This window comes from Botryllus schlosseri, chromosome 2 (assembly GCF_051294905.1).
Source record: "Botryllus schlosseri isolate E-star chromosome 2, Bs_hap1, whole genome shotgun sequence".
NCBI classification, from domain to species: Eukaryota; Metazoa; Chordata; class Ascidiacea; order Stolidobranchia; family Styelidae; genus Botryllus; species Botryllus schlosseri.
Genome location: NC_137237.1, coordinates 24,534,766 through 24,562,104, shown reverse-complemented (window position 1 = coordinate 24,562,104; position 27,339 = coordinate 24,534,766). Strand labels below are relative to the sequence as shown.

Sequence of the window (27,339 nt, the reverse complement as noted above, 5' to 3'; positions counted from 1 at the left end):
ATGACTTGTCGATATTGAACATTTTCATCTACATCCGAAAAATAAAATCCTGATGATCACAAACAAGGTAGGGACAAGAGTAAGTGATGAGATAATGTCGGCCTGGGTGGAATGGTTTCAGTCTGTTTAGGTGAACCTCCATTAGTTCTTGGCGGGGTTATAATGTCAGACTCGAGTCGCCACTTTTTGAAGACTCGACTTGACTCGAGTAATTTTCCTAAAAACGAAAAATGACTCGACTTATTGTACTCGAGTCATTGCACATGACTCGGACCAAGTCATATGACTCGAAGTTGGGTCTGCTAAGATGTGAAATGCCTAAGTTATCATGCTATTATTATTTCGTCTATCAGTACTGGTACTTGAAAATGCTACCAGAAACTGTCGAAAGTGAGGAAAATTAGTATATTATGAATGCGAAGCATTCAATATCACCGGGCGGAGTTGGGTTTCGCGTGACATTAACTGGGACCCGAACAGTCAACACAATGACTCGGAATCGAGTCAAAGCACTATGACCCGCACTCGACACTCCACTCCGTGACCTGGATTTGACTCGGTGGTGAATTTAAAATGAATCAAGTCAAAACTATAAAAGTGAGATTGACTTGTGACTCGGAACCTCGTAACTGGGTTACAACCCTGTTTCTTGGCATGAGTAACACAAATGTTAACACCACCACTGTATCAGATTAGAACAACTAGGAAAATTTTCAGCTTTTCAAAATAATATCAGAATTAGAGCGATACACTTTTTTCAAATTAGACTAGAATTTGAATTAGGAGTACACAGTTTTTTTTCAAACCGCATCAGAATTATAGCTACACAGTATACAGTATTTCAAAATCAGTTAGATTAGACCAGTGGTTCCCAACCTTTTTCGACCCATCGCCCCCTTTTCAAGCTCAACACCGATCATCGCCCCCCAAATTTTGTGTACCGAAAATTGGGCATACAAACTATAATCACCGGCGGGTTGACTAAAAAAAAAGGTCAACTTAACGGCTCGAAGCCTAATTTAACACTTTTGTTTCCGGGGGTTGACTAAAAAAAAACAATAAAAGAAGGTCAGCTGTTTTGACGCGCCATCGCCCCCTTCGATATTATCGCCCCCCGTCGCCCCCTTTGTCCATTTTCGCCCCCTTCGTCATTTTCGCCCCCCTAGACCGCCAAATCGCCCCCTGGGGAGCGATATCGCCCACGTTGGGAACCACTGGATTAGACAGAATTAGATGACCTGCTTTTCGGTCTAATAAATCTAGGTAAACAACTAGTCTGCCGTTTGGCCTGTATACAGGTCACAAGAAACCCTCATAACAAATCAGCACAGACTGATCCAAACTTGGATAAATACCATCCCATAATCTCAGACATCTACAAAGATCAAACTTACCCAAAGTAGCCTTCAACGTTTATAGTAATGATGGTCAACATTAGCACAGGTTGCAACAGATGCTGTCCATTCGAAAAGATATCGTCTTCATGCCAGCATCACCACCAAACATCCTGTATTGTAGGGTTACCATACGTCCTCTTTTAAGAGGATTTGCCCTCTTTTTTGACTTTTTTGAAAGTGTCCTTGGAGGACGCCCAAATGTCCTCTTTTTTGAGAATTTAGGTTAAATATAGGGCCAAATTTGACTGAGACATAGCCTAATCAGTCAGCATTGCAGTAACGCTCCAGCGGCTATTTCGAGAGCTGGGCCGGAAAGTTGACCTTTTGTTTTGGCAATCACCTAATAATGTGAAAGAAAAACTGAGTGAAGGGAAAGCGCGAGAGGCCTGAGTTTGCAGTGTTGGGACATTACTGTGTCAAGGAGTTTACAAGTCATTCACTACATAACACACGCACGTGCCAGATACTGTCAATAATTACATTCAAAGTAATTTAGACAAGACAAGTTACTTACGATAATGATAATAGCACTTACTTGACCCGTTGTACGCTGTTACGTAAGCCGGAAAATAACAGCAAACAATCGAAACATTCTGGCTCCACTGATTGTTATTCAACCGTAAATGATTGACAGGCCACGCAGTTACCGTTCTATCCCATTCAGTTTTCCATGGCTCACTGAGAGAGAGAGAGAGAGAGATGATATTCTTTCTCGCCTGCACCATCGAGATGCTTTGGCGACGGAGTTGCGATACGGCCCCATGAGGTCATCTAGTCTGCGCCCCCGTTTTTTTTCTCCTCCATGCTATCCGTGATTGCTGAGCGCCTAGCAGGATAGCTGCGGATACCATTTTTCGAGTCTTTGGTATGACCCGGCCGGGGATCGAACCCACGACCTACCGCTCGAGAAGCCGGACGCATAACCATTACACTATCTCGCTGAAGTCTCCAATCATTGTATATATATTGCAGCTATTCCGCTGTGTTCACTCGTCCATGATATTCTGCTATGTCTCCCATAAGAAACTACTTCTTGTGATAACTCGAGACCACTGAGCTATGGACTCGTATAAAAGTGTATGTAACACGTGATAGAGGATACTTTGATTATGAGACTCTATACCAGCGGTCGGGAACCTTTTTCGCCCGAAGAGCCATGTTGGTGTTGAAAATGATAATTTTATAATGCTTGAGACATTGTCAGACTGTCGTAAATAATGTCTGCTATACTAGTGTTTGAAGTGTTAGGTAGTTGTGTTCTTGTGTCGTCATAATGCCGCGTATAATATCTGGCCAGTGTGCTTACCTCGTGGCATAAGGTTTGAAGAAAGTTTCGAAACGTCGCTCGCTGTATTGAACAGGCACGCTGTAAAATACTCTGCTGTGTGTTGGACTGGTGTTTGAATAAGAATCTCAAGCCGCAGGTAGATCGGATTAGATTCTGAGTTTTTCATCAATTGACCCTATATTTTCCATTTTAACCCCCAAAGAGCCATACATGTCAATCCACTGCTACGTCACAATAGAAAAATTTGTGACGTCACCACAGCATCGAACTCACTACATGGTATTCGTAGTGGGCGTCAGATTTTCTCTGTAAAAACTTTGACTAGCCTACTCATGTTGGTTGCCTTATTTCAACATGCGAAACTTGAGTTGCATGGATCTTTTGCAAATTAGCCTACATCTTTTTAATTGTATTACAGTGAAAGCCATATGACGTGGCTCTAAACTTAAGATAATTACCATCTACAACAGATGTAGACAACAGTAAAATTGTGAATACACTTTCGTCAGTTATACGAGATCGTAGGCTCGTCTTGATGCTACTTTTAATTTGAGGACCAATGATCACATGCGTAGGTGGAGCGAAACATGGCCACTACAGAATTACATACCCACTGTAAGGTGTGATACGTCAGTGACGCGGGGTCAGAGAACGCAAATGAGGAAGTGCATCACCTGCCATCAGGATGAGTGAACGAAAATTGTGAAACTTTTACTGAATATTGGTATTTTTCACCGATGTTTAAGAATGACTAGATTTGGAATATTTTTGCTCCAAAAATTACGCAATTTGCATAGTTATTGTTCGAAAATAAAGCGCGAAAGGAGATGTAAGGCATAAGTGGGGCCACATATCAAGCCTCACCCATGATAGCATAATTCATCATAAATAGCCTAAAATTTATAATAATTTATAATAATCGAATGTAACTGTCGCACTGATTCCGAAAATCTAAATATTGATCGACTTCTTAATTCTCTAATTATTCGACGGTAACATAACGTTGCGCAACACGCCTACATATTAACGCCAATACTACCAAGCTACCTACTAATCAAGAACATGAACAGTGAATGACACTTTCACGGCAGCACATTTCTCGCCGTAGATAACGAAGACAATATGTATTTGCTACCTGCATTGTCATACAGGCGTCGCGATGTCTGCTATTATCTTTGATCAGCTGATCAATCAACGTATCGCGCGATCCGAAATTTCGAGGCGCGCGATGTCGGGTGCATCGAACTCGCGAGTGGTATTGGTAGCCAGCGCGAAAGCAACTTGAATTCGAGGATTTCGAAAAGGGGCCCCGAGCCTCTATCCCTGAATACGCTATTGTCTTATTGTCATGCTTTTACAGCTACGACAACAATTATTCTTGCCCCGATAAAAATTTACTAAGCAGTTTCTGCAATATTGATAAATTAGGTACAAAAATAAAAATTCGGCAAAGAGCCATACATTTTACCCAAAAGAGCCACATATGGCTTGCGAGCCATAGGTTCCCGACCACTGCTCTATACGCTACTACTGTATAATGTTCTGAATAAACCATTGTATTGAGAAGATATCTGTTACGAAGAACTTCACCCAAGGAACAGCATATCGAGATAAGTATTGTAGAGCCGAGCACCAAGACGCTTGGTTAGCTATACTTTTATACAGATCACCAGAGACAATAAGCTCTAATTCCTGCATGGCGCCGCCGAGTTACAGTCGAAAGGGTATTCATTTTCAACACTAAGACGGACGTTTTGCTATCGACGACAAGGACATTCTATATACGGACGAAACGGTAACACGATTTAATTCTCAATTTCTGTTGAAAACTATCATGACAGCTGACGCTATTGAATTGTGTATGTGTTCGTGATTTTGGAAGTGTTATTGTTATAATGTCGTTACATATTCAATATTGCCATAGACAAGTGTTCACTTATAAGTGTCTAAATGGCGAGTAATGATAATGAGAAATCAGTTGCTGATAAGGAAACCGAACTAGACTCTGAAATCGGTCACGCTAAAGATGTTAAGCACGAAGCTGCTTTTCCCGGTATTGCCGATGAAATTGGGCACGCGTTTCCTATCAGCGTTGTTAAAAACGAGCCTACGTATTTAGGCGAAGCTCGAGTTAATCGAATTGCTAAAATTGATCAAAATAAAGCCGCCATTTTCTCCGGTCAGCCAGGGCGATCAGCGCACACTGCGGACGATCCGACTACTGTCGACCCGCAAGAATCAAATCGCCTTTGCGTTCAAAATTGTGTCGCGCCGTCAGTAAATGATAGCTCAGCTTCTCTGAGACAATATATGATTGACGCATGAAGGCAATTGACTTTGGTCGTGAACAAACTGAAGCGCATTACATTTGATACGCGTTCCCGTATCTCTAATCTGTGATTTCGTAACCAAAACATTACGCTAAGATATGTTCGAATGTGAATCAGGTCTTGGGTATCTTTTTCTTGAATTCGTTAATGTGGGGATTTATCTTGTGCACAAATAAAATTAACTTATCCCACAATCGTTGAATATGTTAAGCACTATATCTTATGGGATTACCATACGCTAATAATGGAATTATGTCCCACATTTACTGAGAAAATATCACCAATTTGTGCGATTACACGACACCTCTCATTGCATATGGAATTGAGATGCGAGAAATCGGGAGCTGTCATTCGTTCGGCCCGGGTGTGTGGATGCGAGATGGGGTTAGGAGCTTAACGCTTCCTGGTCCGAGCAAACCTGCAGATTGAACGGACCAGATCTAAGGCGGGCCTCTTGGCGATCATTTCAATATCCACACGATAGAACCTTTGATAGTACCGCAGTCTCGTGTCGGATTTATATGCATTGATTGTAACGTCGATCAGCATCTTATTTATGCCTACAACGCATTTTTATCAACCTTCATAGCTTAATGGCCTCCGTTAAGTTAAGGTGTTATCGGTGACTTTAAATTAGGGTTGTCATACGTCCGCAATTTCCCGGACATGTCCGGAATTTCACTGTTAAAACTAGCGTCCGGGAGGAATTTCTAAAAAATGCCAAATGTCCGGAATTTTGACGTAGGCTTCCAAAATAGCCTGTAGGTAAGTTTGGGCAAAGGTGCTGACTTCTTTTAGTAATCAGCTCGTAAAATTTTGATCTGGGCCACGGAACATTTTCAAATTGGAGATGGAGTCGCGACCATAAAAGGTTGGAAACCACTGGATGTGGGGTGTTTATAAAGCTCCGTGGTGCGCACCGGCATAAGGCTGATTAACAATCTTATCGGTAGGACATGAACATGACTTAACGATGTGCAATTACGCTCCCAGTATTTTCGAACTCATCATCCTCCACCAGCACTACCGCTAACTCTGATCATGTGGGCGGAGAGTAGTATCTATATAGTAATATATGGAACGACCAATATTATTGACAGAACTCATTCAAATAATTTAACGACCAGATGCATATAGAAACCAGATTCATATAGCAAGCACCCCCCCCCTTCAGAAGTTGCATCGATTACCCTATAGTGTGGGCTAAAAATCATTATTGTTTATTTGGGCGGGAGGGGGCTGAAAACATGTCCGCGAGCACAGGAATTTTAGGTAACTTAATCGGCACACACGTTGACAGATTGTCAACCTGGTATTTTCGCGTGTTTTTCAATGGAAAGACGCCAGTCTCATGGTGAATTTATTATTTCACTTTCGGACCAAAGTCATTGCAGCCTTACGGAGAAAATAGCTTTTTGGTCCGAAAGTGAATGAGCCCCGTCCTGGTCCGGTTTCGTCAAATTCCGATTTTTGAATTGGGCTGCGTGATTCGCAAAATACCTATTTTGAAATGTTAGTAACCTTAATAGCTGTCATAAAAATGCATAGATATCTCAAATATGTGACTGGCAGTACTCAACTTGAATAGTGCTTTCAGAACTACATTCATTGCAGTAGAATTTATTACCTTGGTGGCTTTTCGGGTTTCCCTTGTCAAGAATTAACGGCACCATAAGAAGGAGAAGGAGTTTGTATACAATCTTTAAATATTCCAATAATATATACCGCTAATTGTCTGTGTAACGTCTCCTGTGTATTGTATAATTTGATTCTCTCTTACCCCTACCTTTTGTTATTTTTATGACCATTGGTTATCCGCCATAATCGTTAGTATTGATAGACTTACATCTTGCCATATTTACTCATTTATAACTCCGCTGGGTGGCGACTGAATCTAAGACCTTCCGGTCCCCCGTCGTCTCCCAATCCATACCAATTTACATGTTGTGTTTGTTGGTGAGATGAATAAAAGCATACTGACTGACTTTATTATGACTACCAGAGTACCGGTACAGCTGACTTGGGCCAGATACCGTTCCTTTTTATTATTGCATTGTTACGTCAAATTTTGCCAATTTGGATTTCGTTTGAATCTTTTTCTATATGCTTCTTATTGTGCCGTTAACTCCTGTTGATAAGGGGCATACCAAATGCCTTCAAGTTAATAAATTATACTGCAGTGACTATAGTTTTGAAACCAATATTAGAGATACCTCAATAAGCGATGTTTCGCCACGTATATTTCAAACGCAAGAACAACGAAATAGCACTGCAACATATTGATCAGCATTGCAAGCAATATTCGTTCTTCTGAGATTTTCTGTGTCTTGGGCAAACCAGTTGGTTGCAAGTATGACAGGCAAAACGGGTATGCTTTGCACATCTGTAGCATCTTCCTAGTTTGATACCAAACATGCCAGGTATAAACCCCTAATATCGCCAACTGGAATTTTTTTAAATGCCCTACATTTATGTCCGAGGTAGCCTATTGTTAAAATTGTCATAAGCAATTCTATCATGGTCATAAACTCTACAATTTTGGTCGGATTGGCTTGAATTTTAGTACGAATGAACTCGGAATTTAATGCTGAGTATTCACTATTCACAATTCACATATCGAATATGCCAGGTATAAATCCCCAGGACAGCTCTTCATACACACGTCTGCAGGACCGTAACTGCCGCGCCCCAAACCCCCATAATTGGGGGGGGGGGGCGAGCTAGAAGGGGATCCAAAACTATTTCGTGAATTACCATAAATTGTAGAGTATTTTTTTGGAAATTTAGGCAAATTTTTAAAAAAAAATTCGCGATTTATCGGTGTCGACTTTCTTGATTATTGGGTACCCTTCCCCTGAGAAAAAATACTCATGAGTAATATCATTTTCCGAAACGCCTCACTCAGCTCTACCGGTAAATCTGATTACACGAGCAGAGACACGATAAAAAGTTTACAGCAATATATGTGCAATTCCCGATCATGTTGACCGATTCAATCATGAAATATAGAATATTTTCGCGCTTCGCGCGGTTCATTCGAAACAAACCGGCTACCTGAACAGTACAAATATTTCGCTGAGAAGTAGCGGTAAAAAGGTATCGGAAGATGGGGGTTTGGTGGCGAAGCCACCGAAAAGTTAGATTTATAACCCTATGGGGGCCCAAGACCAACGTTTTTTATGGGGGGTGGCTGACGAAGTAATGTTACGGTCCTGCACGTAGACACCTTGCACACGTTTCCGGCGCGATATACGCTGAGTATTGTTGATTGATTATTGCGACTTGTTCCCTTGCAGACGTTATTTGGATATTGATAAATCGTAGGGACATGTGCTAATCACAGAAACAATCTATAGTTGTCTATTATAAGTAGAACTCGAGATATGGACTGCATTACTGAACAGTTGCTTGAATTGCAAGCCGATAGATGTGGAAAGACATGTTTACAAAAGCTTCCTTGACTCAATTTTGGCCAAACGTGCAGTCGATGGAGCATAGTCTTTCAGATCTTTGCTAGCAGCTGCAACAGCTCTTTTGCTATTTCCGGCCACATTGCCTACCTGTGTGAATCTGGCGTTTCAACTCTGACGGTAAACAAAGGAAATAGGCTGTAGCAATAGACTTCAACCGTAAGGTGACATCAGATGTAGGCCTACATTGACAACCATAATTCCGGAATTCGATAAACTTGTCAAGCAAGATCAAGGACAAGGGTCTCATTAAGTGTGGGTTAAGTGAAAAACAGTGCTTGCCTGTTTTGTCGATACCGTATTACACTCTCTTGGATAGATATCAAAAAACCTACTTTTCGTTACTATAAAGCTTGAGTCCGCGGATATGTAGGCGAGCTTGAGAATAGTCCGCGGGTCAAAAAGGTTGAGAACCACTAGGCATGCAAGATGGAAATATGAACCGCCTTCGGCATTATTATTAATTACCGAGGTCGTGCCTTATTGTAGCATGTGTAGCACGATTTAGCTTTAGTATCTATTTTTTACTAATATTTTCATTATTCAGCTATATTTCATTCATAACTTACTAACGCTACCCTACTTTTATATTTCTCGGCATCGCGTGCGTACATTTAGCAGCATTGCAACGAATTAAATTATGACAAACACACCAGACATGGGGTGATTACTTCATGAATGTAGTCGATTGCGATTACGATTACTTCTGAATCTCGCGATTACGATACGATTACGATTACAGCAAAATCAGGAAGTAGTCGATTACGATTACGATTACATTGGAAAAGTAATCACGATTACTCACCATTACATTTATTTTGCTTCTTAGAACTAATCTTACAAGATATATTGAAGACAATATAAGGATTGCGTTGAAAAGGCCTAATGAGATAACAAGAACGTCCTCACTCCTCAATACAGTTAACTACCGGTTAAGTACGCACCCGTTTAAGTTCGCATCCCGAATAAGTACGCAAAAATTCTTCACAAATTCTGGGTTCAACTTTTTCAGCAATTCTTTTTATTTCAACAGCAACTACATTAACTGGATTAACTGGAAAACTTGAGCGTCAATTAAACAATAGTTCAATGCTTAAACATGTCGTGTAAAGTGATCTGATGCATATTTTGCACTCTTTTCTGCTTATGGCTTCCAACGTCGCCTGTCTCAGTTTTCGCTGAAAGCATTCAAAAGTGCTTTTGGGATCGGAAGCATGTCCTGCTTGATCCTGTAAGGCAGGACACAGTAAGTGATCCTCAACTACAGGCACTTTGTTGTGCAACATATCGTCAATGACGTATAAATGCAAAATTTGTGCTTAGCTGCACGCATATCTTCACTAGGTGGCTGCATATCTGCTAAGTACGCACTACCACATAAGTTCGCACAAACTACTCAGGATCAAGTTGCGTACTTAACCGGGAGATGACTGTAAATGATGCACTGTTTGCTTGTTACGTCATAATGTACCCATTGCCCAACTTAATAAGGGACGATTTATCGCATCCAACGATTTGCATTCTTGCCAGGTCCGTAACTGCCGCACCCCAAACTCTACAATAGGGTGATGAGAGCGCTCGAAGGGGACTCAAAAGTATTTGGTAAAACCAACATATATTATAGAGTATTTTCGTGAGATCTGATTAACTTGAACATTTTTTTCGGGCTTCCTGATTTAATGGTCTCTTGATAGCTTGATTTTGAAATGCATACCTCTCACCCTCTTGAAAAAAAAGTATGCATAATTTACAGGAATAAGCATTTCGGTGCCGGTCATTACCAAGCCACGACATACCAAAAGACAAATGCAGTTTCGGCCAACATGCGACTCCAAAAAGTGTATTACTAAAGAAAGACCTTGGCCAAAACTTTAAGCAAGTGTCCACTGTCAATAGCGGCGCTGGGTGTGCGTGACTAATAATCCTATCCCTAAAATCTGAGCCCACAATACAAATGCCACCCGGGCCACCCACAGAGGAATAAATACAGGGCAATTATTTGTGCGTGCGTCTCACGAAAGTTTTTCTTTTCGTCATCTACGTTTGGGTGACTGCAACATCTTTTGATGTTATATGTAGCAGACCGGAGGTCACGAATTAACAACATACAATAAAGTAATTACAACAACATACCAGATGATATAATTATGAATTACGTGCCCTCAGCTCCACTGGTAAATCTGACTATCGGGGGCTTAGAGAGGCTTAAAAATGAATAGTAATATAATGCAATTACTAATATTATTGACAATAATTCAGTCTTCAACTTGAAAATTAACCACCTTATTGGGGCCCAAAACCAACGTTCGGAGTGCGAGACGAATTGCTGTTTTGGTCCATATTCTAGCTCCAACCCACGCTATCATGGCATAAAAGCGGATGGCTATGGCAGCAGATAAATAATTGCGAAATAACGATTGGCGCCCGTTTAAGGTGTAGAGTGATATGAGAATAAGATAAAGTGACCATAAAATTGTGCCTTCTACTTAATACAGATACTGCACGCGGCCGTTACGAGAAACGGCAAAGAACGGTTCGGTTTTTATATACATCAGCAGCTGTTGATTTTTAATGTTTCGTTGTGGAAATTAGCTTTCAATACAACATCCATTGTAGCAGTATATTTATTAAACTCGAAGACTTTTCGGGTGCCTCTTTTCAAGAGTTATCGGCACACTGAAGGGATTTAAACAGATTTAAAAGCAAAACCAAAAAGGCAAAGTATGACGCAGCAATCAAAATCACAGACCATGAAATTCGCACTGTATCAATGGCAACAATAACAAACTATGAAGTACGGTTGCCAGTAAACTCGGCCCAAGGTAAATTCGGCCCGTCGAATTCGGCCCTCGGTCACTTCGGCCGTCGGTGAATTCGGCCCTCGGTGAATTCGGCCCTCGGTAAATTCGGCCAGGGCCAGAGTAACAACAACAGTTTCAATACCTGTATAAGCTGTGTCAGCTGTATCACCCTGTGGATATAAAGCTGTATCAGCTGTATCACCCTGTGGATATAAAGCTGTATCAGCTATCAGCTGTAACACGGCTCTATCAACTGTTTCACTCTACCTGTATGGAATCTGTGTCTTGTGTTCAAACAATTCTTGATTTTTTTATTAAATATTTTTTCAATTACTTTTAACTTTGAGAATCATCGCTGCTCCCATATTATAGACCAGGGGTTCTCAACCTGGGGGGCGCGAAGAAGCGGTCACCTGAAAAATGGAGCGCGATTTGCCTCCAATGCAGGCGTGTTTCTCTCTATATAGACCCAATTTCATATTTTTTATTCTCTCATCAACATTCATAACCGACCATACCACCAAACAATCTGTTGGGGTTGCTAGCATCCCAGTCGGATTTTGTGATATGTCGATAAGGGGGGCGCGAATGACGATAAGGGGGGCGCGAAATTTTTCACTATCAAAAAGGGGGATGCGTCAAAAAAAAGGTTGTGAACCACTGTTATAGACAAACCGTACCGAGATTCACCCAGGTATCACTCTGCAATTAGTATCAGGTCTATACTATGTCTGGGATGCGCGAAATAGTCTAGTAGGCTGTCACACATTTAGTGAGTCAGCTCTACTCGCCAACACGCGCGAAGAAAGAGAAATTTCTATATTTCATGATTGAGTCGGTCAATATATGATCGGGAACTGCATATAGATTGCTATCAATTTTTAGAACGTCTCTCTGCTCACGTAATCTAATTTAGGCTACCGGCTGCTGGTAGAGCTGAGTGAGGTGTGCTTGGAAAGGTAGGAGCCCTCGAATAATAATTAATTAAACATCTCCGGGTGTGTATACTGTATACCCGTTGGCAGGAACGAAACAGCATTTCGTCAGGATCCCCAAAAACCTGGAATCTTGGGCTCTTTTGCGGTGATAAAACGTCCTCCATCACGTTGTTCGCTTTATTGCCACGAAATTATTGTTGTAATATTTAGTAAGCCAGCGTGAAGCGCAAAAATTTTCAATAATTCATGATAAAATCGGCCTATAAGATCGAGATACAGCTGATACAGCTTTATATCCACAGGGTGATACAGCTTTATATCCACAGGGTGATACAGCTTTATATCCACAGAGTGATACAGCTTTATATCCACAGCGTGATACAGCTGATACAGCTTTATATCCACAGGGTGATACAGCTGATACAGCTTTATATCCACAGGGTGATACAGCTGATACAGCTGATACAGCTGGTACAGCTGATACAGCTTTATATCCACAGGGCCAATCCTAACCCTAATCCTAACCCTAAACCTAACCCCTAACCTCCAAATCACTTGATAATATTATAATTATGTAATATAATACACATTATTAGTTCGTAATACAATTTCACACAATGTTCTCCGAGGGCCGAATATACCGATGGAATTCGGCTGTCGGTAAATTCGGCCCCGTAAACATCGGCATATATATATATACATATATATATTTATACGCATACCCTGTTCTCCAAATCACTTGATAATAATATAAATATGAAATTAATTCACATTAATAGTTGGTAATACATTTTTATAAAAAATTCTCCGAGGGCAGAATTGACCGAGTAACCAGTGAATTGACCGGTGAATTCGGCCGTCGGTAAATTCGGTCCCCGAGAATATCCGCGCTATCTCCCGTGATTACGCGATCTACGCATACCCTGACATCCAAATCACTTAATAATAGTATAATTATGTAATTAATTCATGTTAACGGTTGGTAATACATTATTATACAATATTCTCGGTGGGCCGAATTTACTGATGTAATGGCCGAATTTACTTTGGGGCGAGTTTACTGGCAACCATGAAGTATACGGACATACGGTACTATAGTAGCAGCACAATTTGTAAATAAACAATTACACGCACGGAACAACACGCACTAATGAGAAATTTGTAGGTTATAGAGCAGGGGTGGGCAACCTGCGGCCGTGGAGGCATAATTGTGCGGCCGCGAGCGCGTGACGTGAAATGCATTTGCTGGCGGCCGTGTGTTGATGGATCATATGTTACATGTATGATAGAACTTATTACGACGATGGAGAGTATTGTTAAATCAGTGTGCTAAACTCTTTCACTGCATACTCTATGACTACGTTTCCAGCTGCTTCAATCGACATAATATAATACTGCAACCTACCGACTAAAAGACGGACCTGCGGGGCTCGTTCACTTTCGGACCAAACTCAGTACAGCCTTACGGGGAAAATGTGTTTTTGGTCCGAAAGTGAACGAGCCCCGTACTAATCCGGGTTCGCCAATTTCAGATTTTCTTATTAGGCTTCCTGCGATACGAATATGCGACTATCGTGCACTTTATCGAGAGTTGAGGGCACAATAATGATTGCTAAATGTAGATCTGCTTCCTATCTGTATGTATTGGAGTCAACTAATATGAAATTGAGCAATCCTCATGTATGTGGACAGGAGGAGTTTCTATACAATCTTAAAAGTTTCCAATAACATGAACCCGCAATTGTCTATGTAACGCCTTCACTGAATTGGTTAATTTATTTCCAGTCGTCTCTTGTCATGACTACCGGTAAAGCTGACTTTGCCTAGTACCGTTTTATTATTGCATTGTTACGCCACACTTCGCCAATTTCGGTTAAAGGTCAACTGCATCTTCATGACAACTTTGCGGAATCATGTTCAGAATTTTTTTTCATAACGAAATTACCGACTTTCCGTGTTTCAACTCAATCGGAAATTGCCGTAATTTTGACTGAAAGTTCCAATATTGGCATGTTTACAGAAAAAGCAGAATGTGCATTGTGACGTCAAGTGAGTGACACATATTATCAACACCGGTCACAGCGGCTGTTTGTGTTCTCGCAGTTTTTATTCTAGTCAGTTATGGCCGAGGTTTCCATTGGATCTGATTTGCCAAGTGATATTGAGACTGAGTCCGAGTACTCGGATGTCGAATGTAAGTATCATTTTTGCACGTACTTACAAAATTACCGTTTAAATGCCGTATTGGTTCAGGTGTTGATGCGCTCGATCCCACGTCAGCGGAACCCCTTGCATCTTCATATGATGGGTCATGATCAGCCTAGCTTGCTCAGCGCAAGCCGCTCGTCGAGACTACATGGAATACAGTTGTATAGTCTGTAGTGTAATAGCTCGTTTCAGTCATGTATCTTGATAAGTTTGTGCTGTAAGGAGGTTCCGAGAGTTACTGACAGAATTGAAGTGTATCACAGTATTGCCAGGATTCAATTCAGTGTGTCTGGACGTTGACGTGTTGGAGATGTCCTACTATGGATATCAACAGGAATATGGCCGCAGAATAATAACATCGAGTTCGATGCATGAATGGGATGAATCTCTGATTCGGTTGCCAAATACTTTTCTCGCACTAGGCCTAATACATTTGTTTTCACTTTTCAGGAAGTTGAAACATACTGCCCACAGAAATTGTGTTCGCTGGGTATGGGGATTCTGTGGCAAAATCCAGCGGAAAATCCTGCCTGCATGCGTTGTTACTGCTTCCTGAACAAAATTTACGTTAAATTCTTACACAGGATTCCAGTTCAGTAACGCCACATTGTGAATGTACAGTTGTATTCCAAATAATAAACGCATATAACTAATCGACCAAAATAACTACTGTGTCAGGCAGAAAAGCATATCGGGTTTTATGTCGGGCAATAGCTTCCTCTCTGCTAATTTTGATTATGCTGCTAGTCAGAGGAGGTGGAACGGTCTCAGCACAATCGCTCAACTCAACAGTTTCTGGTCCAGTTCTGATGAGTGCTTGAACTTCTTCGGCAAGCTCATTGCAGTAATCTAGAACAGGCATAACAATATGACGAAATCTTATGATGCAGTCAGATCACCGGCAGTTACCAAATGTTGAATTTTCAAGGATCATGTGAGCCGCACATTCCCCATCTTTGTACTTCGGGTATTTGACCGCGGTGCTCCTTCTTTTGACAATTTTCGAGCAATTTTCATTCAAATGCAGGATTGCCAACTGCATCCTACAAAATATGCATAATTGATGAGGCTAGTAATTATGCCAAAATCTGATATACGGTAGGTTGTTTTGAATAGCCGAGACACTGCAAGGTACCTACCTGGCTTTTTGACTGAAATATGATTGTAGTGATATAACTTTGAGCAGAAATGATTGAGGAGGACATTGAATGATTCACTTCCAGCAGTGTTTCCATTCGGCGATAGATGGCGTATGTCATTTTCCATTCGCGTGGAGTAGAGAACATCGCAAATCCTTTCGTATGCCAATGAATCTGAAAATGGATTGTCATAATGGTAAACAACAGAATCAAAGATGCTATTCATTGTAACTTAAATTTAGGCCTATATGTATCATGTATATATGCTGAATGGAGCAGTTTGTTTCTTTTTGATACAGTCAAGTAGGTTTTTTCATCTTTAAAGGATGTAGGTTTTTTCATCTTTAAAGGATGTAACGGCATCTACACTACCCATAAATCAAAATCTGGAGTATGAGCAGTTTGTGCAGTCTTGCTTGATTCTCAGTGTGCTACCTAAACTTGACTCTTGCACGTCCGACTCTGATTGACACATTGGACAATGTTGAAAAATGCTAACCAGCTTATTCCTGTCCACAATCACAAACTGGGTCTTGCTATTCTCCGGACATTTCTCTGAATCTGAATGCCTGCAAATCAATATCTTGGTGAAGACTTGGTACGAATATGATTACACTGTTCAAGTACTCACTCTGACTCGCCATCTAACTCTGTTGGGTGGAAGCTATCGTCACTTGACAGGGATTGGATATCACTTTCACAGTCTTCATAATCCTCTCCAGCAATAGGATTTGGACAGCGATGAAAAGACACTTTGGGTACCGAATATCGCGTATTCGAGCAACCATACGCGACACAAGATGTACCTACGTGCCTTCATACCTTCCATATTCACAATCAAATCCAGCATCAAAGTCAATCCCAACACGAATAACTATCTGTTTACCACACTGAGCTATACCAGGACTTCTACTGTGTCACTCACATGACGTCATTTCATAGCTGAATGATTTCTTATTCGTATTTCAGCTTTTCGATTTATAATTTAAATTACTTGAAAACTATCATGTAATTTCAACTTTTTTTATTTTATTCATATTCCTAACCACATAACGTACGAAATAAGGCTCCGTTTATTGCGAGCGAAGTTAGTAACTGACGAGGTAACGCATCAACATGCATGCATTGAAAAGGGACGCGGAAACATTCACAAATTGGCAATCAAATAATCACACGATCGACGAGCGCGTCTTGTAGAGCCGCTACACCATCCCCCTCCAGCGGCGGGGATCCTCAGGAACTGTAGCGAGATGGAGGATGCCTGTTGCGTTTCGATCTTCTTGCATTTTGAAGATCGCGCGGTTGCTCGATCTCACTTGGTTGCCGCGGTGGTCTGCCCCGTCTTGCAGGTTGTGCTACTGCCACTGGTTCGTTTAGATCCATATACGCCGGCTTTAGACGATCGACGGACACCACTTCTGTTCTGCCGCCCATGGATAGCGTAAATGATTTCGTCGATTTCTTCAGAACCTTGTACGGTCCGTCGTAAGGTTTGGTCAACGGTGGTCGGTGTGCATCCTTTCGAATGAACACGTATGTGCATTCTTTCAAACTTCCGGGGACTGCGGTTTTTGACGTGCCGTGTCGTGACATAGGACGTGGAAGGAGATTGCGAATCTTTTCCTGTAACGTTGGCAAATCCCGATGTGCGCTTTCTCCTGAAAAAGAAACAAAATCGCCGGGAACCGTCAATGGAGCACCGTACACAAGTTCGGCCGAAGAGGCGTCCAAATCCTCTTTGGGTGTTGTGCGGATGCCTAAAAGAACCCATGGTAGCTCATCCAGCCAGTTTGGACCAGTGAGTCTTGCCATAAGGGAACTTTTCAAATGTCTATGGAAGCGTTCCACGAGGCCATTGGCTTGCGGGTGGAAACTAGTCGTTCTGTGTAGGATCACGCCTAGTAGCTGATTTGAGTTGGGCCCATAAATGCGAAGTAAATTGCGGTCCTCGGTCGGAGGAAATGTGTGTTGGAATACCGAAGCGTGCCACCCAGTTGGCGATGAATGCCCTAGCGCACGTTAATGTCGTCGAGTCCTCCATTGGTATCGCCTCCGGCCAGCGAGTGAAACGATCTACTACTGTCAGCAGGTACGTTTTACCTTGTGACATTGGCAATGGTCCCACGATGTCAATGTTTACCAACTGAAAACGAGAAGTTGTGGGTGGATAATTCGCTAGCGGTGCCCGGATGTGTGTGTGTACTTTAGCGCGTTGACACGGAACACATTGTTTTGCCCATAATCCGACCTCTTTCTTCAACCCATGCCATACAAATTTTGATGCCACCAGTTTTCGTGTTGTTCTGATCGAAGGATGCGAGAGTCCGTGTACAACTTCAAAGACTTTCCTTCGCCAAGAGCGAGGGACTACTGGACGTGGCGTACCTCTAGAAGTGTCGCAAAGTAAGGTGAGGCCGGCCGTTCCAAGCGGAACGTTTTCGATGCGTAGATTTGATATTTCCGTACGATATGCTTGTACCTCCGGGTCAAGCTGGGCTTTCGCCATTGCCTCATAATCTAAGTCGAGTAACGGGTTCTGTACATTAGAAATTCATTAGAAATTACATTTCGCGAAAGAGCGTCAGCTACACGATTGTTTTTCCCATCAATGTGCTGAATATCTGTGGTATACTCAGAGATTGCCGACAGGTGACGTTGCTGACGCGCCGACCAAGGCTCTGATATCTTCGCAAATGCGAACGTCAGTGGCTTGTGGTCAGTAAAGGCTGTAAAGTTGCGGCCCTCAAGAAAATACCGGAAGTGTCGAATGGCAAGGTGCAGAGCCAACAATTCCCGATCAAAAGCACTGTACTTGAGCTCCGGTGGTCGGAGGTGTTTACTGAAGAACGCTAATGGCCTCCAGCGTTGGTCTATGAATTGCTCCAAAACTGCCCCAACTGCGTATTGCGAGGCATCGACCGTCAAAGCAGTCTTTGCATCTGGTAAAGGATGATGGAGAAGTGTGGTGCTGGCTAGAGCTTCTTTTGCTTTTGCCATTGCAGTGTCCATCTCAGTTGTCCAAAGTAGCGTTTTTGGATTTCCAGAAAGAGCACCATAGAGAGGCATCATAATTTTCGCTGCCTCGGGTATGAAACGATGATAAAACTTGATCATCCCCGTAAATTCCTGAAGGCCTTTCACTGTTGTGGGCCGGGGGAATTTCAAAATTGCGTCTACCTTTCCGGGTAGTGGTTTAGCACCGTGATTATCGACCCGGTGGCCAAGGAAATCTATGGCGGGTTTTCCGAACTGGCATTTATCGATGTTTATGACAAGTCCGTGCTTGGATAGCCTTCCAAAAAGTTCAAGAAGATGTCGTTTGTGTTGTGAGAGTGATTCGCTCGCTACCAAGATATCGTCGAGGTAGACAAAGACAAAATCAAGTGACTGGCAAACCATGTCCATCATTCGCTGAAATGTCTGCGCTGCGTTTTTAAGCCCGAATGGCATGCGTAGGAATTCGAACAATCCGAATGGTGTGGTGATGGCCGTTTTCGGAATGTCATCCGGTGCCACAGGAACCTGATGGTAGCCTCGTACCAAGTCGATTTTAGAAAAGACATTTGATCCCGCGAGACGCACGGTGAAGTCTTGAAGATGTGGGATGGGGTAACGGTCTGGTTGCGTGGCGGTATTAAGACGCCTGTAATCTCCACAAGGCCGCCAACCTCCGGAACCCTTGGGCACCATGTGCAAAGGCGGTGCAAAGGCGAAGACCATTGGCTCGAAGAACGGCGGCTGATTCCCAACTCCAGCATTTTATTGAACTCAGTTAGTGCGATGGCGAGTTTATCAGGTGCCAATCGTCTTGCACGAGAATGAATAGGCTGTTCGGTAGTTGAGATGAGATGCTCCACCTTGTGCTTGGGTTGTACATGCGTAAAATGCGGGGTAATAATCTCGGGAAATTCGGCTAAGATTTGCGCGTAGCAAGACCTTCCCGTGCTGACAGAATTAAGACCAAGCGAAACGTGTTCACTAATACCGAGAGGAACGCTGGTTAGGGAATGCAAATGAATAAGGCGATGGTGTTTGACATCAACCAGCAAATCTTGCGCCCTAAGGAAATCTGCTCCCAGCAACGGCTGGGACACGTCAGCCAAGGTAAATTCCCAACCATATTTGCCTGACGGGAAAACCAAAGAAAGACGCTTGGTTCCGTAAGTACGTATGATGCTTCCGTTCGCGGCCGTAAGCAGCGGACCAGAGGTTTTGTGTCTCCGTTCGAGCCTGGTGGGTGGGAATACGCTCACTTCCGCCCCGGTATCGACAAGAAAAAGGAAGTTGGACCTCAGGTCTTGCAGGTAAAATAATTTATTGCCGGTTGCCCCGTTTACTGCGGACAACCGGCTTTGTCGTTTTCCTGCTGCCAAGCACAGGGAGGGCAACATTGTCGTGCCTTCTTGCCAAATCGTCGATGGTAGAAGCAGAAGTTTGAAACCGTTTCCATCGTATTAGGACTGGTCGGTTTGTTCTTACTCAATCTACTAATTCTGTAATCGCTGGATCTCGATAGCCACATTTGATCAGCCCGCTGAGCCAAATCTCGGGGGTTATCTAGATCCTCTTTTGCCAGCACTATCCGTATGTTTTCCGGCATTTGCTGTAAGAATAAGTATTTGAAAAGGAAGCAGGGGTGATGATCTCCTAGCAGTGCGAGCATTTCGTCCATCATCTCTGTCGGTTTTCTGTCGCCAAGAGGTGACATATTTAACAGACGTGCGGCCCGCTCTGGTGGAGACATGGCGAAGGAGTGTAATAACCTGCTTTTGATTGTGTTGTACTTCTCTGCCTGCTGAGGATTGTCCAATAGTTCTATCAGACGTTTTGCTGTGGTCTGATCTAAAGCTGAAACTACGTAATAGAATTTGGTTTCATCCGCAGTAACTCCTTTCAAGGCGAACTGTGCTTCCGCCTGTCGAAACCAAACTCGTGGTTCCTCCGCCCAAAAGGTTGGGAGCTTAACAGCTACCGCATTCTGATTGCCTGCTTGCTGATCCATGCTCGTAGTGCAGGAATACGTTCCTGCCTGTCGGGGTCACCAATGAAGCGAGAGCTCCGTTTATTGCGAGCGAAGTTAGTAACTGACGATGTAACGCATCAACATGCATGCATTGAAAAGGGACGCGGAAACATTCACAAATTGGCAATCAAATAATCACACGATCGACGAGCGCGTCTTGTAGAGCCGCTACAGCTAAGTCATTTTCAAGATGCAGTTGACCTTTAAGTATGAGGACCAAGGACTAAGCTTAGTCAGTCTTGTCACGAAGTCCAAATGTGAGTGGCCTATTGGCGATACTGCGATAGGTTGAACCGTAGTTATAAAAGCCTTGGTAAGCGGATAACATTGAGTGGGTGTGGGTGTATTGAGCAAACGGAAAGAGAATAATACAGTGAGACAATTTTTTTTCGTTAGCTAGCCCAATTACATTATAAAGTTAGTCTACATCGCAATATGTCAGTAAAACGAAAAAGAACAATAACAGAGGAGAAGAGGGCATTTAATATCAAATGGGAATTGGATTATTTTATGGTAGAAGCGGCAGCCCATGTGTCTGATATGCAATCAAGTGGTCAAAACTGTTAAAGGAGATAATGCAAGGCAGCATTTTCGTCGTCATGTGTCACACCAGTACGCAAAAATGGTGGGTGAGTCGAGGAAAAGTTGTCTCGAAAGTTTGAAGAAAAGTGTGCAACAGCAGACATCTTGCATATCAGCTTTCATTCAGCCGAAAAATAAGTTGTGCGAAGCGTCTTATATAGTCGCATATTATCTTGGTGCAGCGGGAAAGCCTTATTCAGATGGAGAACTCCATAAGCGATGTCTCATGGACGTTGTTAGGTGCATTCATCCTGGTAAGGCAGCTGATTATTCTCCAATTGCTCTCTCGCGTCGTACAATTCAGCGTCGGCAAGATGATATCGCCAAACAGTTGACGATCTCCCTACAGACAAAGGTTAATGAGGAAGCAACTTTATTTTCACTGGTTATCGACGAATCGACTGACATTAAGGACTCTGCACAATTATTGATCTTCATTCGCTCTCTGTCTCCAAATTTTGAGTTCTGCGAAGATCTGCTCTCAATGGAAACACTCTCCACCCGCACTCGTGGTGAAGACATATTTGGGGCTGTTAAGAATGCTTGCATTCGCAATGGATTAGACTTGAAAAATCTTCGCGGTATTTGTACAGATGGAGCACCTGCAATGCTAGGTAACACAAATGGCTTTGTGACAAGATTTTCAGAATTCGTGTCGAAAGAGTACGATAATAACCAGCTCACAAACCTTCATTGTATTATCCACCAAGAAGCCCTGAGTGTCAAATCTGTTGCCTTAAGTGACACTTTGAAAGACGTCAATCGCATCATCTTGTACATTCGTGCAAATGGTCTTCATCATAGGCAATTTCAAGAACTTCTGCAAGAGCGCGAAACGTCGGCAGAAGACATTCTCTACCACGCTGCAGTTCGTTGGTTGTCCCAAGGAGACACATCTCGTCGTGTTCTACAGTTGCGAGAAGAAATACTGGAATTTTATTCCACAAAAAATAAAGACTGCCCCTTACAAAATGAGAGCTTTGTCATATATTTGGCGTTTCTTGTGGATTTTCTGTCCCATGGTAACATTTTAAACCGAAGCCTACAAGGAAAAGAAGCAACGATATGCACCATGTACAAAAAAGTATCGGATTTTGGTGACAAATGTCGTCTCCTTACACTTCATATTCAGCAGCGTAATTTTTTCCATTTTACACTACTTAAGTCTCTCGTCGACAGCTGCGAAATAAAGGTAGAAAAGATTCCGATCACTTTATTTTCGGGGATTTTTGATACTGTGTTGCAGGATTTCGCAGATCGTTTCAAAGATTTCCAAAAAATCTCACATACATTACGACTTGTTGCCTTTCCACAACTGGTGGAAACGGAAAGTGCTCCGCCACACCTTCAGATGAAGCTGTTGGAATTGAAGAATGATGAGCAGCTTGTGACAAAGTTCAAGTGCGAGGAAAATTTGATTGACACGTGGAAAATGACCCATGAATATCCACTTTTGCGAGAATTGGCTAGAGAAACTCTTGTTATTTTTGGAAGCACTTACGTGTGCGAGTCTGCCTTTTCGCAAATGAAATACCTGAAAAACGAGTACCGAACTCGCTTGCTGAACGGAAACCTAGAGTCGCAACTAAGACTTATGGTGTCGCGTGAGGTTCCCAATTTTGCAAGTTTGTCATCTCGTATGCAAAATCAAGGAAGTCACTGATTTCAATGTTAGAGACTTTCCTTAAATAAATTCGTTTCAAAATATGTTTGGTATTTATCAGATATGATAAGATTAGTAGATATTAAGTTTTTAAACAAAACTAAAATGTCCTCCGAGGGCGGCCAAATGTTCTCGTAGGCAATTATACCGCGTCTTTGTGCTAGTGGATTGCACCAAAGTTGCGTGAAATGTGGATTTCGGCATCATCAGGGATTAGCAAAGTAGTAAAATACACATACACGCTACACACACAACATTTATTCCTTGTAGTATTGACGAAAAAACATGCTCCCGTGAATACGAATGAAACCCAGCGACCGAAGGCCACCCGGATAATGAGCGTTTATATTCATGTACCGCCTGTTTCGTGTAGAAAATGATTCGTCAAACGTGATCGAAAAACGTCCAATGCTGCGTTTGATTGCCATAAGCTCTTCTTTCACACACTTACGGATTTATTTGCTGTGCTCGATCACCAAGTCACGAACCCGTTTGCGACATCTTGACAAGTCATAGCCATAAGCCTTGAAGGCCCGACGAATTCACTCACTTTGGGTAATTGAATAAATGTTAACCCGTCCACAGCAGTTAACTGGTTAAGAAGTTCATCGAGGCGAGGCTTATGCGATTTATTTTATAGGAATCGATCTTCCTCATCTTTATTTTTAGCTGATCTTTCTTCGACGTGTCCGATTGAATCATGCATGATTTAATTACTATCATTTGTACGGACCTTAAATGCGTTATTAGTCCCTTTGTGCTAGACACTGAAGCTTTAAAAACGTCTTGACACAAGTGCATTTGGCTTTTTATGTAGATTTATAAAACAAACAGTTTCGCTAAACACGTGATATTCTCTTTGCATTGACAGATTCGCCATTATTCGACCTGTATTTCACCTCCACAGCACCGTCCTTGTGACTTTCCGATACTCAGTTACATTGCTCCGATTCGTAGACTACGACGGAAGTGATTGTGTAGTACATTGTTATGCCATAGCTGTCTTTAATATCAAATAATTGTGAATTGTTTTAGACAATCAGCAGAGTTTGTGACATTGCTTTATTACTAAAATAAGAGATATGGCGCTACGTAAGCCTTGGAAAATGCTCTTTACAAATCCCGGGATTTCATTGGGGGTAATCCCGGGATCGGGATTGCTTCAAATCCCGGGATCCCGGGATCGGGATTTCCCGGGGTCCCAACGCTACTTACGCCCTAACGGCCCAGGCCAGCCCGACAATGTATTCGGCGTCCGAGCATTGTGACGTTATATTGAGCAGAGTGTAAAACGAGATTATATACTTGCTACCGATATTACCCCATTAACAAATTATACAGCAGTAGCCAACACCCCGATCCCACGGATTTTGTTTTTATGATACAATAAACATATGAAGTCAAGATTGACCACGTACACCTGCTAGATTTTTTACATTAGACAACGATATCAATTCCTTTGATTGGTCGAATAAGCATAATTCTCTGGCTACATGTAGCGCATCACGCTATTGATGTTGTGTCAATGCTGGGGTCAAGCTCAAAGCAGAGAGTCACTAAATATTCACAAACGGAATGCTGGTTATTTCGAGCAAAATTTTTGAGATTCTCAAGGTGCATGCGCGTTTAGTGTTGATTTTTTTATGCTGCCAGCGCCATGCATTGAGTGGCCAGCAGTTAAAATGCAATAAATTTCAACCAAAGCTGTTATAATGAAGTGAAAACTGTAATATGTGAAAAAAGGTTTACAGCTCAGAACCTACAAAGGTTCGTTCGTAAACGTGAACCTCTAAATTGCTGAGGTTCAACACACACAGAACGCGAACGCGAACCTCACGTTCACGCCATCCTTGGTACGTACTGCATAGGCCTGCTTCTCGCCAAACACCAACAGACAAATTGCGTTTAACTATAAGCAGAACCTTTAACCAAACATCAATATATAAGTTACCATTTGCAACTAGGCAGATGGTGATTTTATGCTGCTGCGAGGTAGTGGCGTCCGGAGTGTTGCGATAACCTGATATATCGCACGGCAGGTGTTCTTACAATCACACTACAATGTACGTCGAATATCTATTTACATACAATGTGTGGACTGTGGATACTTCTTACGCAAGCATGAGCGAAGCTAATACTTCTGACGTAATAATGAGCAGTGGTGTTTCTAAATCAGACGTTTGTGCTATCAATCATTAACCTGGTATAATGTATTTTCCTTGTTCGCGAATGTTGAGTTTATGTCAGGGGCGGGCAACTTCTCCAGTCGGCGGACCGAATATAGGAAAATTAAGTACTTGGCGGGCCGGATTGCTGGATCGATACATTATTCGCCCATTTATCCACATCTGCAAGGAATAAATCGTATTTAACGAATGTATTTTAACGACAGCAATGTCGCTTCAAAGCAATTTCTCGTCGATAATGACGAAAACAATGTGGATTTGAGAATAGCATTGTCATACAGGCGCCACCATGTCTGCTTCTATCTGATCAATAAACACACGGAGCAATCCTTAATTAAGATTTCAAGGCGTTAGATAACCCCGGTACCCCTATAATTTACCAAGATATCAATTCATTGGGGTTGAGTAGGTGACGAGATAGCGTCGTTGTTCAACAATCTCCATATTGAATTAATGCGGTCCGCGTCCTCTACGAAATTTGAAAAGTGGCCCGCGACCCTTTTGAGTTGGCGACCGCTGGTATAAGCGGTGTCTGACTAGGGTTACCATACGTCCTCTTTTAAGAGGATTTGTCCTCTTTTTTTACTTTTTAGAAAGTGTCCCCGGAGGACGCTCAAACGTCCTCTTTTTGGGATTTTGTCCTCTTTTTTGAGAATTTTAGTTGTATATATGGCAAAATCGACTGAGATACAGTAATTTAGCAGCGAAGTAACGCACCAGCGGCTATTTCGAGAGATGAGCCGGACAGTTGACCCTTTTTTTAGTCGACCAACTGATATTGTGAAAGGAAAAACTGTATTTTGGGGCTGAGCGAGAAAGTTGACTTTCTTTATTTTAGTCAATTGACCACGAAGTGGAAAAAATTTAACATTTTTCAGGATTTTCCTCCGGTTTTGCAAGTCTGAAAATTTTGAAAACGTGTCCTCTTTTCAGATTTCCAAAATGGGGTAACCCTACGTCTTACAAAAGCCTAGAAGTGTGCCGTGATACAAGTCGGCGGTTACGGAATGAAAAATAAGAAATATCAGCGTGGTGTAAATGACCGTTGTAGTCGACAAACACCATGATTACCACAAACGACATTAGGGCTCACTACATCGTAAACAGTGACGTGCGGTCCAATGAGGCAGGTGAGGCAGTGCAGTAGTCGAGCCAGAAAGTTGACCTTTTTAGTCAACACAACGATTTCTTGCGAATTTCTGACTGTGACTGCAGCACTTTCAAATCGGTAAAAAGTGTCCTCCTTTTATGTTTTCCAAATATGGTGAGCCTAATATTGGCCGAAGTCGTCGATATTAATGATATGTCCAAGTGCTCAGTTAGCCTACTTTTCGTGACATAAATATTATCGATTTTAATGCGTAGAAAGTGAAGTCTTGTTTTGATGGTTACCTCATTTTGGCTTGTCCTATTGGACGACTAATATACCGTATTGTCAATTGGTCATCAACCTGTAAGTGGCCCGCGCAAAGGTTCGTAAACGTCATGTGGTCCTTTCGACGAAAAGGTTGATCAACCTTAGCCTAATGCATTTGTTCTGCATCTTTTGTCTATTATTTTTGGCCTTAACGCCGAGACAGTAAGGCTTCTTTCTCAAGTAATATAGAAGTTTTGAGATGCAGCACATTATTTGTAATCATTTTTATTGAAAAGATTGCTTGGACATGTAGGCTAACTATTTAGAATTTTTTTGCAACGTCAAGTTCACTTAGGGCGGCATTTTCAACGAAAGCCAGGGGCGGCAGCATATGCTGTTACGCCACTGGTCATAGTCCTTGTACAAATAAAAAGTAATCGCTCTTTCACAAAGAAATCGATTAGATATGGGAAGTAGTCGATTACGATTACAATTACTTCGGAATTTTTTCGAATGTAATCGATTGCGATTACGATTACTTGAAAATGCTGTAATCGTCGTAATCGATTACGATTACTAATCGCGATTACCCCATGTCTGAAACACACCAGCCACTACTATGAGCGTTATCCCGCACTTCAACCAATTTCTGAGATAATTACTCCGCAAGACGACGGCTCGTAGAAAAAAAACGTGTATTTCCACATTGTTCAGCCGGGGATATCTAAGCCTGCTGCAGCGGGATGGACTGTCCAGAGCAATCATCAGTTGTGAACCGGGCGAGGAAGATGCATCAGCAAACCACGGAGATTTCCAGTGGCTTGCTGACTTCATGAAAACTGTCGTCACAAATGATGTGGACGATACTGATGCATCTGTTGTAGTCTTTGTTAGTGGATATATTGGTCGCTCAATTTTCCGCCGTATTTTTCGTGGAAACACAGGGTGTAACATGTT

The 27,339-nt window shown here is 42.3% G+C and overlaps 3 protein-coding genes across 5 annotated transcripts in view; all 3 read right to left on the bottom strand.

The window, feature by feature from the left end:
* The window catches only part of LOC145456849 (tubulin epsilon chain-like), a 297,431-nt gene that overhangs the window by 110,136 nt on the left and 159,956 nt on the right, over nt 1–27,339 (bottom strand). The gene's annotated exons all lie outside the window — the stretch shown is intronic.
* LOC145434259 (uncharacterized) lies at nt 15,040–16,510 on the bottom strand. 3 transcript variants are annotated; one of them, XR_013913316.1, is made up of 4 exons: nt 16,203–16,510; nt 16,071–16,140; nt 15,342–15,745; nt 15,040–15,281 (listed from the first exon to the last, which is right to left on the bottom strand). XR_013913316.1 is itself a non-coding variant. In XM_080311613.1 (3 exons), the coding sequence occupies exons 2-3, from the start codon at nt 15,472–15,474 to the stop codon at nt 15,082–15,084; spliced, it is 333 nt and encodes a 110-aa protein (XP_080167739.1). In that variant the 5' UTR covers nt 15,475; nt 15,572–15,895; the 3' UTR covers nt 15,040–15,081. The 3 variants fall into 3 exon arrangements, 1 of the variants encoding a protein (XP_080167739.1); XR_013913315.1 differs by having other exon boundaries at nt 16,071–16,508; XM_080311613.1 differs by lacking the exons at nt 16,071–16,140; nt 16,203–16,510 and having other exon boundaries at nt 15,342–15,475; nt 15,572–15,895.
* Nucleotides 19,168–27,339, bottom strand: part of LOC145456913 (uncharacterized) — a 185,142-nt gene continuing 176,970 nt past the window's right edge. Inside the window, exon 2 of the mRNA XM_080335057.1 lies at nt 19,168–20,768. Coding sequence (XP_080191183.1) covers nt 19,905–20,573 — 669 coding nt within the window. The 5' untranslated portion in view covers nt 20,574–20,768 and the 3' untranslated portion in view covers nt 19,168–19,904. The remainder of the gene's footprint in view (nt 20,769–27,339) is intronic.